General features: G+C 41.2%; 2 protein-coding genes across 3 annotated transcripts; both read left to right on the top strand.

Moving 5' to 3' along the window:
• The first annotated feature begins 1,431 nt into the window (after positions 1–1,431).
• ska3 (spindle and kinetochore associated complex subunit 3) lies at positions 1,432–11,228 on the top strand. Of its 2 annotated transcripts, none has more exons than XM_041951301.1 (13): positions 1,432–1,471; positions 1,550–1,684; positions 1,789–1,850; positions 2,494–2,665; positions 2,860–3,111; positions 4,446–4,697; positions 6,209–6,659; positions 6,802–6,863; positions 7,536–7,732; positions 8,010–8,201; positions 8,391–8,470; positions 8,862–8,989; positions 10,779–11,228. In XM_041951301.1, the coding sequence occupies exons 2-13, from the start codon at positions 1,564–1,566 to the stop codon at positions 10,934–10,936; spliced, it is 2,127 nt and encodes a 708-aa protein (XP_041807235.1). In that variant the 5' UTR covers positions 1,432–1,471; positions 1,550–1,563; the 3' UTR covers positions 10,937–11,228. The 2 variants fall into 2 exon arrangements, with proteins under 2 accessions (XP_041807235.1, XP_041807234.1); XM_041951300.1 differs by having other exon boundaries at positions 7,533–7,732.
• A 1,155-nt stretch (positions 11,229–12,383) lies between these two features.
• On the top strand, positions 12,384–18,471 carry LOC121616224. Its single transcript, XM_041950929.1, has 2 exons — positions 12,384–12,607; positions 13,829–18,471. The coding sequence occupies exons 1-2, from the start codon at positions 12,430–12,432 to the stop codon at positions 15,184–15,186; spliced, it is 1,536 nt and encodes a 511-aa protein (XP_041806863.1). The 5' UTR covers positions 12,384–12,429; the 3' UTR covers positions 15,187–18,471.
• The last annotated feature ends 934 nt before the right edge of the window (positions 18,472–19,405 follow it).

The raw sequence follows: 19,405 nt of genomic DNA, 5'->3' as shown, positions 1-19,405 counted from the left end.
TGGTCCAATATTTATGCTCTCCTGATAAGAGTTCTCCACCCACAGCTCTCTCTGAACTTGAGAGTGGGATGGAGAAGAAACAACTGATGGTAGGAGTAAATTTACTCTTCCAAATGTTGAGGGGTATTTATCTTCACACCACCATGTAATCTGTATGGATTATAGACAAACTGAATTTAAATAGAAAATAGGAAATTAAAGAGAAATTTAAAAAAAAAAGAAAAAAATTACTACATTTCACAACTCGAATTTTAAAAAGACAAAAGAAATGAATTAATTAATTAAATGTCAAAATTATAAATTGATATTGAGAATGGGAAAAGAGCAAATTCAGAATGTGCAGAGAAAAGTGATGAAACAAATAAATAGCTTTATATCTTCTTTTCTATTTCATATATTGTAATTTCCTTTTTCAATCACTCATTCCAGTTTAAGCTTTTGCATTTAAGCATTTAATTTGAACATTTACATGTAAGCTTTTTTATCTTCCACAGCAAGATTTTAAATTTCACTATTAATTTTCAGATCACTGTTTCACAATATCAGTATGTAGTATCATTTCAGTTTTTAATTTAATTCTTGAAGTTCATTTTTCTATTTAACATTGAATTGTGGCTTGATTATCCTGAATACTAAAATACCATCTGACATTATGTTTTGAAAACCCTGGATTTAAGACCACAAACCCACAATTCACAGTTCTTTTTATTTCTACACTTCTGTCATGGTCTGATTTCTTGGTGAGGCTGGTGGTATGTTAATTGTATAGCAGAACAAATCTGAACTCTTTACCTCTGTTGTTTGCTGAACAGCTCCATCCTCTGGTAGCAGGGCCTCATTATTTGACCTCTTGCAGTGTACTGGCTCTTTACCTGACGTGGAGCCAATCAATACTAACACCTGCATTTTAAATGGAGACAAACATAACAAACTAGTACACAGCCATATTGTATGTGTTAGTACAAATTTGCAAAGTGAATGAGATTGATTTACTTTGTCAACACAATCCTGAGCAGGAGTCCAATTGAATGTCCACTCAAACACCCCAGTACAAACCATAAAACAAAATACATATTCCCATTTAACCTTGACTCAAAATAATGCAGTTAAATTCAATTAGTAAATAATGAGTCCCATTCCTATCCCACAATTAATCAGGAATTAGCAAACAGTCACTTTGAATTATTTACACAGAGGTTTTAATCCTTTACAAACATCAACAGGATGGATGCCATAATGCACAACGTGAATGTCCAGGAAATAAAATCACTAAAAGCATATAATCAGATAAATTAGTGGGTACGTTGTATTGCTTTGTGGAAAAGAATTATACAAACGACCAAGACAGGGGGCGCGAATGAAACTATTTTCAGGCCGAGCACTGCAACCCAAGAAGAAGAAGACGCTTCCGCTTTTACCCGGAAGAGGCGCCAAAATCGAACATTTTTACCGGCCCGCCAGAGCAGAGAAGGTAAATAAACGGCCCATTTGGTGGTGTAACTGTAGATATTTGTTGGAATTTGCTTGAATGTATTTTGGCATCATTTAGACTCCTGTCTGAAAATGGACGCGGGTCCGACGACACGGTTCTTTACCAAGCTGAAAAAGGTGGCGATGACTCTCGAATCAGAAACTGCCAAACTCCAAAACACCTTTGAAAACAGAAACAACGACAGTGACAGCGGTGAGTGACAACTGACGGGCAAGCCTGCTGTTCAGCCCCTGAATATAAAGTATAAATCATTCAGCTAGTTCCTCAGTGTCAATACGGCTTCCCTCTTATTTCAGAAACCGCAGCGAGAGCGATGCGGGCATATCACGAGCTGAACTGTGAAGTCGGAGACCTGAAGGTACACCGAGGTCATGGTGGAAACTGCACAACAATCTCTGTGTATTAATCCTGCTATTTTAAGATAGTGTCGTTTTACGGCACAATGAAACGTGATACCTTTCGTTTACGACATTGCCTGCAGCCACTTATAATAAATACACCAAAGACTACACTGTTCAGTATGTCAAAGTTACTTAAGTCATTTCGTGTCTATATTTTTTCATGACGGTTGGCATCATGGAGTCTGTGACAGTTGCTGGAATGAAATATTCAGTCACTTAGAGCTGACATTTTATTACAAAGTGAGAGTGACAGCCGAACACACTCCAGTACTATATCCTTTTGGCCGCATTATGTGTTAATTTATTATTTATATATCATAAAACAAATTTTTAGCTAGCACTACCAAAGAGTGTAATCTACACATCTACTGTCATTATTATTGTTATTAGGAAAATACATTGTTAACTACAGTGCTTATAGGCAGCAAATTCAGTACCACATTGTTTGTGAATTCGCTCATTAAGCACAAAAGTTTTTTTAAAATCTATTATTCAGAATGTTTTGTAAATAATATCACATATATGTGAATATACATAAGTCTGTGGGCCTGTTAACCTTTGAAAAGAGTGTACTTTCATCTCTGGTCTGTCCTCACACAGGGGCAGATCCAGGAGCAGCTGGCTCAGCAGAAAGCCAGGGAGAATGAGGTGAGCCGCTTTATTAAGGCCTGTAGAGTGATGGAGCAGAGGGTCACTAAGGACATCCAGACAGTGAGGGGACACTGGGAAAAATACGGTTACCAAGCACCCAGAGACACCCAGAGACCAATCAGTAAGTAATGACTGTAGCTGCATCGATGGGGGTCTAACTAAGTTTATGTTTATCAACAGTACAATGTAGTACTGAAGATGTGCTGCAGGGCAAGGTACACCTTGCAACGCCTTGCTGTGGTTGCTTTTCTCAACTATAAGCTGAGGAAAATATGTATTCAAAATGTGTTTTTGTTCTGTCTTTATCTTACACAGAGGCCAAAGGTCAGGAGTCAGATGCTGAAGATGAGGAAGCACATGAGAATGAAACTAAGTCCGCAGGAGGAGAAGGGGGAGGCCAGGAGGAGGCTGGAGGTAATCACTCCTCATCACCTCCGAGAGCGGGGCCGCCGCCCTTCACTGACGTGCTGCGGACTCCACGGCTCTCTGACTTCGGCCTGTCTGAGATGCAGCTGAAAAGAGCTTTGGCTGGGGCGGAGTGGTGCTCTGAAGAGCTGAAAGTTAAAGGTATGTTTATGAACATCTTAAATAAAAGAGCTGGTCTGCTCAGCTCAAATGTTTTTAGAGTACAATTGGTGTCAACCCAAAAATCACAAAATTAGCAAATTAAGCTGTCAGCACTCGCAAATAAGTATGTGACACTTATAGTGATGCACAGCAGCTAAAAGAAACTGATGTGTTTCAGCCCTGGCTTTCCTCAGCTTTTCTGAGACATTTGTGAGTGTGACCCTGTTAAACAGCAGCCGGTGATTAATGACAGCTGATACAGATCATCAAAACAACATCATTAGAAAGCAAATGCTTGTGGAAAAATCGACACAAGAAGAAGTCGATCTTTATCATTCTGTGTCACTCTCCTGATCATTTAAAATAGAGTGAACACTGGTGCGATTAGCTGCCACAGCTCTCTCTGTCATTGTCTGACTGTTCTTTCAACCAAATGAACACATAATGCTGTACTGTTGGGCCAGTTTACTTGTTTTGACCCTGGTTGCCAGATTCCTTTCCTCCACCAGCTGCTGTTGTTCTACTTTGGAGCCTGCAACACCGGCAATAATGTGGGTCGATAGGCTGCTTGTATGGATTATGTCTGCCTGGATTACTCAAGATTCTGGTTCATAAACTAGCCCCTTCGTATATTTCCAAACTCCTTCATATCTAAACACCGTCCTATGTAACTCATTCTTCTTCTTCTTCTTCTTCTTCTTCTTCTTCTTCTTCTTCTTCTTCTTCTTCTTCTTCTTCTTCTTCTTCTTCTTCTTCTTCTTATTATTATTATTATTATGTTATTGCATTAACCAGACAATAAAAATAACAATAAAAATGAATGTACTGTCTGTACATATCTGAACTGGAACATGTGCAGAACCTCCATAGAAAATACAAATACATCAATCGAAACATCATCAAAGATAAATACTAGAAGGAAAAATTAAGTCATAAGAAGAAATGTGTGACATTCTGATTGATTACAGACTAACAATAAAAGACACCATGCATGTACATAAGTAAACTTGTGTAGAACCTCAATAGAAAATACAAATACAGTACATTTACATGATCTATTTTGTGTCTTCCTGTAAGGGAATGTAGTCTGTTGTAGCTCAGATGTGTTTACTGTCACATCCAAAAAGGACACCTGCATCTACTTAAATACTTGGAAGTCTAGACTTGAGATACCTACATTGTAATGTTTATCAACATTAAATTGAGTACTGAAGATGTACTGCGGTGCAAGGTGTTGAAGTCACTATGTCTACTGTTCTCAACTATTACTACTACTGCTACTGAAGGAAATAACATGCATTCAAAATGTGTTGTTGTGTCTTTCTCTTGCACAGAGGCCAAAGGTCAGGAGTCACATGCTGAAGATGAGGTAGCCAACGAGAATGAAATTAAGTCAGCAGGAGGAGAAGTGGGAGGCCAGCAGGAAGTTGGAGGTAATCATTCCTCATCCCCTCCGAGAAAGGCACCGCCGCCCTTCACTGACGTGCTGCGAACCCCGCGGCTCTCTGACTTCGGCCTGTCTGAGATGGAGTTGACGAGAGCTCTGGCTGTGCCAGATTTGAGCTCAGATGTGCTGAAAGTTGAAGGTATTTTTATGAGCAGCTTAAAAAAACTGGTGTGCTCAGCTCAGATGTCTTTAGAATATAATCAGTACTGACCCAAAAATCACAAAATTAGTAAATGAAGTTGTCAGTCGTCATGTTGTACTTGCAAACAAGTACAACACTTTTAGACTCTGTTAAACAGCAGCCGGGAACCTGCTGATTAACAACCTGCTCAAAACAACATCATCAAAAAACAAAAACGTAGTAGGAAGGAAGAATATTTAAGTCACAAGAAGAAATATGTAATATTCTGTTATTGCTTCATCCACATAAGTGACCAATTGATTTACACACTAACAATAAAATGCATGTCTGTGTATGTGAACTCATCATGTGCAGAACCTCCGTAGAACATACAAATGTATATACATCAATCAAAACAACATCATCAAAAGCATAATATATAATATAAGAAAAAAGTGCTTCTGCATTCTGTTATTGCAACAACCAGAACAGTGACCAGTTGTATTAAACACTACCAATAATACCCCTTTCACACTGGACAAAAAACACACTAACATCTACTAATGGCATTGAATGCAACACACTGCAACAACAACAACAACAAAAACTACTGGCAGTAGGAAAGGAGTTGGTCACCTATTTTAGTGGGTTTACTCACATTTAAAAACCCCACATGTATGCACTAGTTTTGGTGTGTAGTAGTAGTAGTAGTAGTATAAGAGAATGTATACATGTACGTGGGTAAACTCATCGTGTGTAAAACCTACATAGAAAATACAAATACATACATGTCAATAACACCCATCTGCAATCATAGAAAACAAGACAATAGCAACGAGTCATTTAAGACCCAGGATACTCGGCCTGTAAGTGGTGTATCCAGTAGAAGTTTCCTCCCCTGATCTCCTCCCTTCAGCAGTGGCCTAACAGCCTCAACACTCATGAACAGTAGCCTACAAACAGAATTCAAGCTGCATGAGACCTCTCATCCCCATTTCTGATGCCACGCTTAATCCTAATTCTCACTTCCCTTTTTATCAAGCCTGCATAGCAAAATCCACGAGAACATTTGAGTAGGTAGACTACATGTGTGGTCCTACATGTGATTCTACCCCTGGATCTCATTGGTTTTGCTTGAGTGGGGAGGTAAAAATGGTCCTCTTTGATCATGGCATTACAATTCACACAGTTCGAACACAGAACATTTCCCGGGGAAAGAGACCTTAACTAATGCTTAGGCCTAACGTGGATCTGTCTTCATGAGTCTATTATTCAAATGACAGGTCATAGCTCATTAGCCTGTCTTTCAAATTCTTCCTCAGAGCTACAAATTATTTTTATTCTTAACAGGTCAGCTGTTTGTCTGGCATGCTTCTTGTCAGGCTGTGTGAGTGATTACTTGAACAGGACAGTATAGTACTGAAGATTTACTGCAGTGCAAGGTGTCAAAGTCATTGTGTCTACTATTCTCAACTGTAAGCTAAAGGAAACAAGCTGCATTAAATGTGTTGTGTCTTTCTCTTACACAGAGGCCAAAGGTCAGGAGTCAGATGCTGAAGATGAGATAGCCAATGTTAATGAAACTAAGTTAGCAGGAGGAGAAGTGGGAGGCCAGGAGGAAGCTGGAGGTAATCACTCCTCATCGCCTCTGAGAGCGGGACCGCCGCCCTCCACTGACGTGCTGCGGACCCCGCGGCTCTCTGACTTCGGCCTGTCTGAGACTGAGCTGACGAGAACTCTGGCTGGGGCGGAGTGGTGCTCTGAAGTGCCCCCGATGCCCGAGATGAGCCTCCCTCACCCCTCACTCAACACGTCCGCACCGCCACCCATGCCCATAACCCCCAAATGTGCCCTGCGGATGGATGACGATGAGCTGCAGACACCCCACCTGCATGACTTTGGTATCTCAGAGCACACTATGTGTCTGAACAATGATTTCACGATGGATCTGCTCCGGAAGAACGTTGTGAAACCCCCCAGGTAGAGCATAATGTGCATTACATAACAGATACAGTATATGACCTTTATTTACCTCTACTGGCAACATGCAGCATTTACAGCAGGACTGCTACAGTCACTGTTTATTACTGCATTCAACACTAAGTGTCTTCTTCCTTAACAGGCCACCACATAACATACCTGTACCACCAGTGAACTCACTAATGAAGAGTTTGCAGGCTAAAGGTATGAAGCTGTTAGAGCTTGTGTTTTTCAGGAATCAGTCAGGAGTCATAGCATGTTTTTCTTTTATCTTACTGAATATCCTCCTCCTTTTTATCAAGGTCCTGGTTTCTGACCACAACATCCCCAGGTTTAACCAACTCAGCATTCACTGATTTTTCTTATGCCTTTTCTAAACTCCTCCACAACTAGGGCTAGGTATTGTTTGTAATTTTTCAATTTCTAATGCCAATTCAGTACCTGAGTAACGGCACCCAAACCATGTTTTTTTTGTTACGTTGCACCAACAAATAAGTAAACTGGACTACAGTGTGGCCATTTTTAGAAAATTGTTAGCAAAATTATTCATAGTGCAAATATAAAATGCAATCATATTCTCAAGGTTTAAACTCACACAACATCACAATACTGGGAAAGAGTTTTTTTAGATTAGTTCTGGTTCTGACATATGAGTGAATATTGGCGATACTAAAAACATGAAGAAAACATTACTGAGTATTACTAAGAATGACAGCTCCTTTAAGAGGCTTTTACAGAGGCCTTACAGAAATGAAATACATAATGCTTCTAATAAATTTGCAAAAATGACACCTCTTGTTGCAAATAATGAAAGCACTGAAAAGAAACGTGTTTTGCTGTCCCCTTATATCACATTGTTCTTATTGCCTTCAGTAGACAACCTGGACTCCCCAGAGCCACCTGTGTTTTGCACCCCGGGGTTCAAAATGAAAAAGACAAATGGTCACTGCTTCCCGCCTGTGCAAGGCAATGGAGACCCAGAATCCCCTGACTGTCGTAGATACCTGCTTACCACCCCTGAGCTCCCAGTGTATGAGACCACATACATGGACCAACTGATCAGCACCACAAAGGTAGAAACAATGAGTGTGTGTATGTGGAAACTGAAAAGTTGATGATATTTTTCAAATTTCTCCTCTGGCCAATCAATAAAGGATTACCTTATCGTACTGATCTTAAAATTGGCTTTAGTCAATAACAATGTGATGAAAAGTAATTTCATTTCAAAGTCAGTATATTGCAAGGCAGTCCTCTGTGGACCATCCCCATACACTATATAGATGAAAACAGAGCCTTGAAAAGACTGCCTGAATTAGCCTGCCTGTTAACATGTCTCATGTTTACCTCCAGGGAAGTGAGAAAATGCTGCAGAAGACTCGTGAACACGAAAAAGTGACCAGAGAGGCCACTGTCTACGGTCTGGAGCTGGACGGACCAACCCAAGAGTTCAGTCTGGGGACACCTCGTCTCCGGACGGGCTTCCAAGAGCCCAGCACCCCAGAGATGCCAGACATCAGCTTTATTACACAGGACATCTGTAAAGTGAGAGTGATCTCCCTGCCCTACCTTTGACTTTATCTAATGTCCCAAAAAAAAACAACTTGAACAGACTCTAAATGTATTTGACATATTATCCAGAACATCAAAACCAGCTTTTTGTCAAATCCTGCCTTCCTCCCACACCCTTCTTAAGTGCTTTTTTTCACTTGTTATGTCTCTTTTATTTTGTAGCTTGTGTCCCAGGCTCAGTTGAAGAAGACTGCCATGGCAGTTGTGCACCCACATGTCAGGCCTGGAAAAGATAAAAACCGGTAAAGTCACTCAGACAACCACTTATCTATAACCATGGATTGGTCCACTTTGAGGAAATGCTTTTGATTAGGGTGGAGATACCGTCACTAAGATTTCCTTTTTATAAAATCTCACTATTAAGCTTCAGACCACATGAGATCAGACTGCTGCTTAGTAGAAGAAAAGAACATGAAAGATATTTAGAAATGTATTGTACATTCTCCCTAGATTTAGGGATTTTGAGGTGGTAAGTTTTGTCTGTCCTGTCTGTTTCTATTTCTGATTGATGTTTATTTCTTTCCATCTAGTTGCTTTATTTATTCTGTCCTGAAATCATTCATGTCTGTAGTTTTTCCTTACAATCAGGACTTAAATTGTAACACGTTGTCTTCCATCCAATCCTCTTCCCAGTGCTGAGAGTGTGTCTGTGGTGTCAGAGAGCGAGTTCAAGAGTTTACCTAGTTACCTGAGGCAGATGACGCTGTACAACCTCAACCAGTCAATCCACAACATTAACAAATTCATGGAAGAGTGTCCAGGTCAGTGCTATACTTCACTTATGATGGGCGTGAATGAATTAGGATATTGTTTAAATGTCTTGTTTGTGGTTCAAAGTTTGACCCCCCCTAAGTTTGACCCCTTGGGACTGTTGATGTTAGTCAACTAACAGCAATGGTTGCCACTCGTATAAGCTCTAAAGGAATGGAACAATGAGGTGTCAGTGTTGGTGATGTTTGAGCTATAGAAGATCATGTGGTGTGGTCCATTTATACTCACTGTGTGTGTTTACCAATGCAAAGAGCTGCCCCACAGCCTGAGCCAATCCATAATCCATCCCAACAAACAACCATCAAAGTAGAATGCACAGTATCGCATGTAGTTCATTACTTCAAAAGGATCCAATAGCGACGCATGACAATTTAATCTTAGGTGTTCATTTACACCACAGGGCTGTATTACATGTTATCTGTGATATCACACTAGTAGCCATTAACTACATCAACTGGATCAATAAACTACTATATCAACTGATCAGGGACGACAGAGGGCTGCTTCCACCTGGTTACAGCCTTTAACCTTTGTTGCTTACAAGCACTATGAGCACAAAAGCAGGAAATGCATAGTGTGATGTAATGCCTGTAAAGGCTCGAGTGGCAAGGTCATTCCACCTTGGGAGTTGGTTTACATCCAACAAGCCCAGTGCAAGTCAAGGAGAATGCATGTGGTATATTTAACCCTTGTAATTTTTTGTATTTTCCTCCAAATGATGTGGTTGTAAGTAATATCATGCATGTTAATTGAGTGACTGACGATAAGTGGCCTAAAGAGGCTGTCAGACTGCAAGCAGACACTGCCACAGAAAAAAGAACTGTTACAATATAAAATAAAACTAAACAAATTTAATGATTTAGTGATTACAAATCAGACAAAGATAAGCCAATGTGAGAATTACACCAGAGGTTGTTGTTACAATGAATTCGTACAGTAATAAGAAAATTGCATTCACAAACCTTGGTCACATTGTCCATAATGCCAGGAAGAAACAATGCATCACCAGTGAAAGCTTGTATAATGGCCAGCTCTGCAATAAAACTAATTTATGTCACTGGAGTACTTACTGATAATGGTCTGACAAGGCATTTGGAGAGTACGCAAAAGATGCCACTGTGTCAGTTAAACTGCTATGGAACTGTGCCAGCAGCTGTTGCCACTAAAAACAGTTCAGCTGAGTGTTTTACAATTTTCATCATCTTAACATTAATTTGTCTTAAATATGTTTGCACTTATCATTCAAAACCCTGTCAAGGAAATACAGATACCGGAACAAGTTGATGCCTCCAGTATTAGTACATAAAGGATGACATTTGTTGGTTTATTGTAGTGTTATACATACCAGTTTTGGTGTTGATACAATAAAAATGCAACCAGTTCTATTCATATTACTGTTTTTCAAAAAATTGAATATTATGTAACACACCACAGCAGACTTGTAAGGTCAGAGATCTTTTCTGTTGAGCACATTGAGCAGGACTTGTGTGTCAAATTTCATGTGCATTGGACTTATAGTGTCAGGGGTGTGGCCTACCCCAAAATGGAATTTTTGGGACTTAATTACAGCGCCCCCATCTGGCCAATTGGGCTCTAATTTCTTGGGAAGTACTTGCACATTATTTCCAGTATTTGGGTTGAGTTTCATGTTTAATAAACTGGCACAAACACTAGCATGCTCTGGCCCTTCAGGGCTTGAACCCGAACAAAACAACACCATGGCACCTATTAAAAGTGTGTATTATGCATGTGGTTGCTGTTCTGTGGTGCCCTCTGCAGGAGAAAAGACAGAGTTTCACATGGAGGAGCTGAGGAGGATTACCAACGCTGGAACCAAGACCCCTGTGTACCTCCTCTGTCTAACCGAGCTCAAGAGACTGACACAAGTGGGAGGATCCAGGAACACCTCTGTGTACAAGCTGAGCACACACAACTGAAGCATGCTTGGATACATTACACTTTGTCCGAGTCTAAATGTAGTCTGATCTAGACTCAAACACCTGATTGTACATCCTTCTGCGAGTTAATGATCTGTGGCTGCCTCTTGTGCCTACTTCAACAGACACTGCAAAGAAAGAACACTTCACAAGAGCAATTCTGGCTAATTAACTCTACCAGAGAAAGCGGTCTTGGTAACTTTTGTAGTTTGATTGTAAATAGTTCTGATGCATGACGTGTTAATAATTTGCACATAGCTTTAGACTGACTTATATATAATAAAACACATTGCTCCACATGATCTAAAAACTATTAATAGCATATTAAAAACTTTAAACTAATGATGGATGGAAGATTAATGTACAAGCATATGATCTAGACTCCAGTCTACAGCATTAATAATTAAGCCCTTTATGGTCCCAGTGTAACAGCTGACTTCCAGTGGGAACCCAGGCATGAACATATTCTGTCACATCAGTGTGTAAACATGCACGCAAGACTTTGAAGCAGCTGATATTTGATTTCATCTGGAAATGAGAATATCTACAATTCTATGACAACTGGGCAAACTCCTTCAGCTCAGGAAGATCATGTGATACACTGGGAAGCTTCAGAACTGATAACTACTCATTTGATCTGGTGGTGAGGTTGTTTTATCAAGTGCTTTTTTCAGTCTCAGTCACTGTATGATGTTGCAGCAAGATTCCCCTTCCCTTAACTGTCCCACTAAGGAGCCCAGACACGGGACCTACAAGACATGAACAACCCAACACCCAAAGCACACAGGACAGCTAGTGTCCGAATACATTTGGCCATGTATTGTATGTGCAATGAGAACTAGTCTTTCCGCAAAAACGAAAACCTCTAAAAGTCAACCAGTGACATCCTGCTTGCACAGCAGATGAACTCTGTTGGTGTTCACTCGTGAGTCATGATCAGCAGAACTACACGCCTCTGATTTAAACGATCAGCAGAAGTTGTCTGCTGTCAGTGGAAGCCAGGTGATGTATTCCCGTGGTATGTCCTCCTCGTTGGCTCAAATACAGTCGCATTAGCATCATTGGCTGTAACGAAGTTGCTAAAAAGAAGGTAACCAGGGTAACGTCAGCGAGCAGTCGCATGTAGCTAAATATCTACATAAAGCTAGCCACTATGCTAAGCTAATGTCTGCTGTTGCCATCTTTCCGACTTTTTTTAGTTTGCTTCCTTTTATTCGACTTCTGAAGCCACATATAGTTCACATTTAGCCAATTTCCACGATATTTTGTTTGATTAGCTCTCATTCCAGGCCGTTAGCTTAGATGCAGCACCGCGTGAGTTAGAATCGCATTTCAGTGACGTCGCCACGAGATGATCCAGTCAGATCGCTGAATGCAAACGACTGTTGATGACGGTACAACATTTTTTTCACCCTCTGGTCGACCACCATTTTGGGAGTCAAAACACCCAACAAATAGCCGCGCACACCTCCACGCTTCTCCGTGGCCTTACTATGGTTCACACATGTGTGGTGGCAGGCTGTAGGAACAGAAGGACACCGGGCACCACCTTATCTTTCTACCGCTTCCCCCGGGACCCGGAGAGGAAGCAGCGCTGGATAGCTGCTGTGAATCGAGAGGGCTGGGTGCCGAACGACGGCAGTCGGCTGTGTAGTACTCACTTCATCTCAGGTACGAATGCAGTACAACGCACAAACAAGAAGTATCCCAACTGTTCGTTCTGACCCGGCTCAGATTAATGCTGGACTTCCACACAGGGACAGATCTCATGAGAGATTCAAAAAGCATTTCTTTTAGTTTGGATGTGGGTGGATTATTATTTGTAAAGATTTCTGCTTGGTTAAATTTTAGTGGCTACAGTGCATTTTTGGTAATTACAGTAAGTAACACACTTGATTCAGGCGTTAATGTAAATGTTTTCTAAAGTAGCATGTTATGTTAATTATTGTTATATTTCTTCTACAGTTTTTGATAGGCCAAATCGAGGTCTTAAAATTCCTCACTTTGATAAGCTTAACGAAAAACCAAAAAGTAATCAGCTTCAGTGATATTAATAGAAAACTATTTGCAGTTGTGATGCTTTAATCGTTAAGATTAATTGAGAATGATGATAATCAAACTTCAACTCGATTTGTTGCAAAAGGAACTTGAACTCACATCTCAGTGACATGTGTCACATGTGTGGAAAATCATTAGGAGGAGAGAGTGCAAGGTCTGTTTAGTCAATAGCTGAACTAAAAATAAACAGAAATGAACTGGAAAACGACACATTTACTATTTTCACACCTCTCTCTTCCTTCCTTTCATATATTACTGGGTCTGTTGTCTAGTAATTAAGTGTTGTAGCTTTCCATGCTGCTGTCGATGTAATGTTTATTCAAAGAGCAACTTTTCACAGATTCATTAGCTGAACAGTCACTCTATACAGTTGTTTTTAATTATAATATTTTCCCAAAGCTGCACTCTAATTCATAACATGAAGATTTTTCCTATTTGTAACAGAACAGTGGACAGTATTTCTTAACAACAAAATAATTAAGACTAGTTTGATATGATAATTTCTCAATGTTAACACTTTCTCATACTTACATGTAGTAACTGGAGCTATTACCTACAGGAAACCTCATGAGATAGAGCCTTATGCCTAACCCAACCCTAAAATTCAGTTGCTCTTTTAGCTGTTATCAAACTGCTCCCTTTGCTCTTTTTGAATGGGACAATGTAGCAGCTCAGGCAGGGAAAAACATGGCTGCTTGCCCCCTGCAATTTGTCCTGAATCCCTGCTGACTACAGTAGACTGGTGTCGGGGAAAGTGCCATAAACAGACAATTCAGTTTATTCTATGTATTTCACCTCCTCCCCATTTACCACATCTTCTTTTTCCACATGCAGGTAAACAGGTGAAGAATCCACGTTCGCCAGATTATGTTCCTTCTGTGTTCACAACAGCTCCCTTATCCCCAGAGATGAAAGAGCCAGGTGCTTTGGAGATCCTGGACAAGCAGGAAGCACGCGTGGAGGCGGCCAACGCCTTGCTGTTCCTGCAGGGCCAGGGCAGGTCTGTGGTGGGGGAGCGGGGCCAGGAAGAGCATCCTGAGGAGAGGGAGCAGGAGGCCATTGCGGAGGAAAGCGCATCCTCATCCCTCAGCACCGATGAAGACGATGACGAGGATGATGAATCTATGAGTGACAGCAAGAAAGGAAGGTTTGCTCAGACGTCTGATGCACCAGTTAACTTTGATGATATCCTGAAAGCCCTGAAGAAGGAGAACCAGACCCTCAGGGAGTCTGTGGAGAAAATGTCCCTCTCTGAGAGCTCCTTGAGGAACGATGCAGAGAAAGTAAAGTTTTACACTGGTTTACCCAACTACTTTGTCCTAGAGACGGTCATGTGGCTGCTGGCACCTCACATGGACGGGATGAAAAACGTGAAGCTCTCCAAGTTCCAGCAGCTGCTGCTGACACTGATGCGACTCCGTCTGGACCTCCGCAACCAAGACTTGGCCTACCGCTTTGGTGTGAAAGTGGGCACAGTAACCAGGACAGTGCACCAGATGGTCAGCATCATGTCCTCCACTCTGGTACCGACAGCCGTCTTCTGGCCCTCTAGAGCCGAGCTCCGGAAAAACCTGCCGGCAGCTCTGCGCGCCTCTCACCCCGACTGCGCTGTCATCATAGACTGTTTCACGGTGCCCTTTGAGGAGCCGGTTTCCCGGGGCAACCAGCAGCAGCAACAACAGCAGAGGGTGGTGCCAAGCTCTCAGGGCATGGGGACAAGTTATAATGTGTTAAAGTATCTGATCGGTGTGGCTCCACAAGGCGTCGTCACCTTCGTCTCGAGGGGCGTGCTGGGAAACGTCAGTGACAAAAGCCTGGCTGAGGGCTGCGGCCTTCTGTGCAAGCTTCTCCCAGGTGATGTCGTGTTGGCGAGTCGCGATCTCGACATTGCAGATTCTGTGGCTGCCCGTGGAGCCCTGTTTAAAATTGCTGGCCGCTACCAAGGAGAGGCGTACGGGAGCTCGGCGGGCTCGCCATTGTCTGATACGTCCTCTGAGACGGCGAGTGTGCAGAAGCATGTGGACAGGGTGATCTCCATGGTGAAGCAGAGGTACGCCATGCTCACGGGCCCCGTCGAGAGCCCCTTCACCACGGCCTCGGAGCGCACGTCGAATGTCTCAACCTTTGATAAGATTGTGCAAGTTGCCTGTGCCTTAAACAACCTGTGCATCTCTGCTGCTCCATTAGAGTGATTTGTACAGAAATGCCTCGTGCTCCTTAATGCTGGTCAGGCACTAGAGTTCCCTTTACTGCTTTGGGACCTTATTCCATGTTCTCCCACTACATCCCTGTGTCAACACTCTACATGATTACTTCAGAAAATTGATTTCTTCTTATCCGCTTTAATTTACACTTCCAGTGTATGTGTTCCCCTCTTATCTAGGTCGGTCTGTACTTGCAGATTAGACCACTTCTCTCAAATCCAGAAACCACATTGCTAAAACGTGATGTCATTAAGTTATGCAACTCCGACTGACAAAGAATGGCAGGCTTGCAAAGGATGTTATTGGATTTTTTTTTTTTAAGGCTTTGAATGGTAACTGTGTGAGTAAAATGTACCTTTAACCATTTGTAAATAATGAGGTATGTAAGCTGTTTTGGCAGTGCATACAGTGTTCCCTCTAATCCAATCCTGTGCCATGCTACAGTCTGCAAGTGTTTTTTCATCTCCAACAAATACCAGAGCAGCTGACTACACTGATTACTCCCTCCCTCTGTTGCAGAAAGGGAGTTTGTTGGTTAAATCAGCTGTTTTGTCGCTTACCCGCCTATGAATCAAGAACAGTACACACAATACAAAGAGATATGAAACAGGTTAAAATAAGAACAGCATGCATAGTAAAGCAGCTCATAGTTTCCTCTGCATGTTCACCATGCAAACCTTTATTGGCATTTTCACATGTTTTCGCCCATCAGCTAGATTTTGTAACAATAGAATACAATCATGGGATGATTAGTTATCCGTTACCATTCACACACTAGTTTACTACCATATGGCCAGGGTCAGATGTGGTCTTTATCTGCTGTGCTAGAACCACAGCTCATTTTATGGAAGTGTACCGCACATCATAGAGTGGCAGATGTCATCTTCAACAGGGCTTTACTGGTATTGATGACTTTTCCAGAAAATAAACAGCCCTCCCTGCAGAAACTTCAACTGCTTGGTGGTAAAAACAACTGAAATGGACCAAAAAGATAAGTAGTTGTCACCACAGGTCAAGTTTATTATTTTTTTAAGTATTCCAGGTCAGTGTTTTGCCAAAATGCCTTCTTATTTAATAAAAAGCTTGAGATTTCTAAAAGATGTTCTTTGTGCTGGTGAGGAAGGGAAGATCGCTGTTGTTTGCCATGCTTCCGGGTTCGTTTATTTCGGTCTAACATCACACAGCATGGAGCAGTTCTCAAACACAAACTTGATGTGCAGGCATTTGTGTGCTGAAATGAAGCATGATTCTCCTTGACACGCTTCTGCAATTCTTTACAGTCATACTGAGTCAAAGTGTCATTACAAGCGATTGAAAGAGAAGCATTATAAAACGATCTCCCCGAGGCAACCGGAGTGGGTTTTGTCCCCACGGACACTGCAGTGTTGTTGCCGACGTTTAATTAAGGCTTTGTTCAGACGAGCACGTCAGCTTCAGCACTTACAGAATGTACATTTAATTTGCGACTGTGTAATTCTCATTGGCTTTGTTCAGCGTGTTCTGTTCTAATTGATTGTAGCTGTTCCGAACCATGAGCACATACCACAGAGACGTTTCTGTTACAGGACGAGGCTGCAGGCTGTTTTCAAGAAATGCATTTTTGATGTTGTTAAGAGTTTGCCAAATTAAGCAAAGACATGGGCTTACATGTAGTCACATGAACTGAAAAGTCTGAAAACTGCTGTGATCTACAGCATTTCTTGAGATCCCGTTATGATTTCAGAGTTCTATGTGTGAATCAAGACCGTGCTTATTGAAACATGTCATTTGTTGTCCTGCATTGCTGGTGCCTTAGGTTATAAAGCTAGTACTGCTTACAAATCAGTCACCCATTTTCTACAAATATTGTTTTTACATCATACAGTATGCTTCAGACCCTTCTCTGGTTTGGTTAGTTACCAAAAACATTCAGCACTCATGCTGTGACAAAGCACACCTTTAACATTATTCCTAAGTTTTGTGTGTGCTCAGTTAATGAGTATAAATTGATGTCAAGTCATTCTACACAGAGTCTAAGTCTCTCTGAGGGGAAAGGTTTTGAAGGATTAAACATTACAGTGGTTCATGTGCTTTGGCTCAGGGCCTAAAATGAATTGGGAAAGGTTTTTCACACCATGGGAAGCTCGTTACAACAACAGAGACTAAAGTGGCTCAGTTCTGGTGCAGGGCTTTAAAAGGTGTTGCTTCGTAAGCAGTGCGAGGTTCAGATAGGCATGCTATGGCAGCCCAAAGAGGAATTTGCCTTCTGTTCTCATGCCGCTGGATGATCCCTTCCATGGACGGCCGTGTGGCTTTCCTGAGCAGTTATGGTTTTCAAGTGCTTGTAATGTATACTCTTAGAGTTCCATTAGCACATCAAACTGATTTTCTCTCCACCCCTGGTGTTTTTTCTCTCTCTGTGTTTTTGTTGGTGAGGAGGCACTTTCTTTTTTTAATTAGCCATTCTGTTTATCACTGTTAATCATAGCTGCCCAGTCAGTCTTCCGTTTACTCCAAACGAACCAGAAACATGAAATGAAGCAGCACTGCTAAGGTTGCTAGAAAAATGTATGAAAATCTACATAAATAATCACTTCTTTAAGCTGTTTTAATCTTCAGAGATTCATGTGCTGCTTTGATGAACACACATGCTTCCTTTTCAAAGTTAAATCTTGATTCACCACACTGACATCTGCAAACTGGTGGAGTGTTTGTTGCTTAAAGGATGAGGAAGAAAAGCTTTTAGACAGAGGTGCTGAGACTAATAATGTGAGAGTGGGAGCAAGACCATGTGATGAGGACTATGACCTCTTTTTCCTGGGGTTTTTTGTACAACCAAGTTCTTATTTTATTTTTTGCTTCCGAAAGCATGAAATGTGTCACCTCCTGCATTCTAAAGGATTGTTATTATACTGTCTGATACCAGTGTGAAGAATGGTTGATAGCAAAGCCTTTGTGGAATGAATGGTATTTGAAACTGGGATGTTATAGCATAAATAACTCAACTACATTTGGGTTTTGTGTTAGGAAGAGTTGATTATTCTTCCACAAAGCAGCCCAGTGGCTGATGGTTTCATTAACTCCTACTCTGAAATGAAACAGCCTCTAGGTTGAGATGAATGCAACATGTTCACAGACAAACTGGCTAATGTCATCTTGTGTTTTCCCCCGTCTATCTAACACCTCACACTTCTATTGCCATGCTGTTTGGCTTTATTGTTCCGGGCGCATGTGCTTCCATGATGTGTAACCTCTGAAGGTTTCATTTCTTGTTCAGTTTTTCCTCATTATTGCCTCTGTGACTGAAAAATTAAAGTCTAGGAAATGCTAGAGCCTTTTGATTCTTCCTCAGTACTGAGGATGTGTGTGTCTGTGTGTCTATACTGTATATATAGGTATTTAAGTGTTGTGGTTCATGTGATGTGCCCTCTTTTGTCCATGTGTAAGGCCTTTTGCAGTGGCACTGATTCGTGGCCTTTGGCTCATTAGTTAAGTTCCCTTCCAAGGCCAGGGAGGAGTGACTGAGTAATGTACTGATATTTTTTGATATATCAAGGAGAGAAATGCATTGGAGGAAGCCCCTCCTAGAATATGTGCGGTCAGAGAGGAGGAAGAAGAAGGACCTCTCACTCTGCTGCTTTTTAAAGTCACTATGTGCAGACTTTAAAAATGTTAGCCTTTGATGCCTTCCACAGAAGACAGCAATGCAAGATGCTTCATGAGGATTTTCTGAAGATTGTCTTATTTTATTTTTATATATGTCACCCATGGCTATGGAAACAATGGGATTTTTGTTTTTTGTCATTATGAGGATCTGCACCTGGAAAGTCAGAGATATGGCAAAAAATATCAACTTTTTTCAGCTACAGTCTTATTTGAAAATATGTCTCAGGCTGGCAATGCAAATCGCTTGTAGTCTTCATAGATTATACTAGCCATTAAGAGCTTTCCTTATTTTATTCAGTACCCTTTTTTCCCCCTTCAGATGCAAATGGAAATATTTTAGCGACCCTTTTGCTAATCATCCAGTTTAACATTTTCATGATGGGTGAAATAGCAATCACACATTACTAGGCTACATGTTTTAGCATGTTGCAAATATTTAAATTCACTTTTAGAGCCATGCCTGTCAACAAACTTGAACAAATACACTGATTTTTTTTTATATTTTGATCAGTGTTGAAAAAAAATGGTGGCATTGGGTATTCTCGTGGTGGACTATAAGACG

Source organism: Chelmon rostratus, chromosome 13, assembly GCF_017976325.1.
Source record: "Chelmon rostratus isolate fCheRos1 chromosome 13, fCheRos1.pri, whole genome shotgun sequence".
NCBI classification, from domain to species: domain Eukaryota; kingdom Metazoa; phylum Chordata; class Actinopteri; order Chaetodontiformes; family Chaetodontidae; genus Chelmon; species Chelmon rostratus.
The sequence above is the reverse complement of the archived record's forward strand: the minus strand, read 5'-3'. Positions and strand labels throughout refer to the sequence as shown.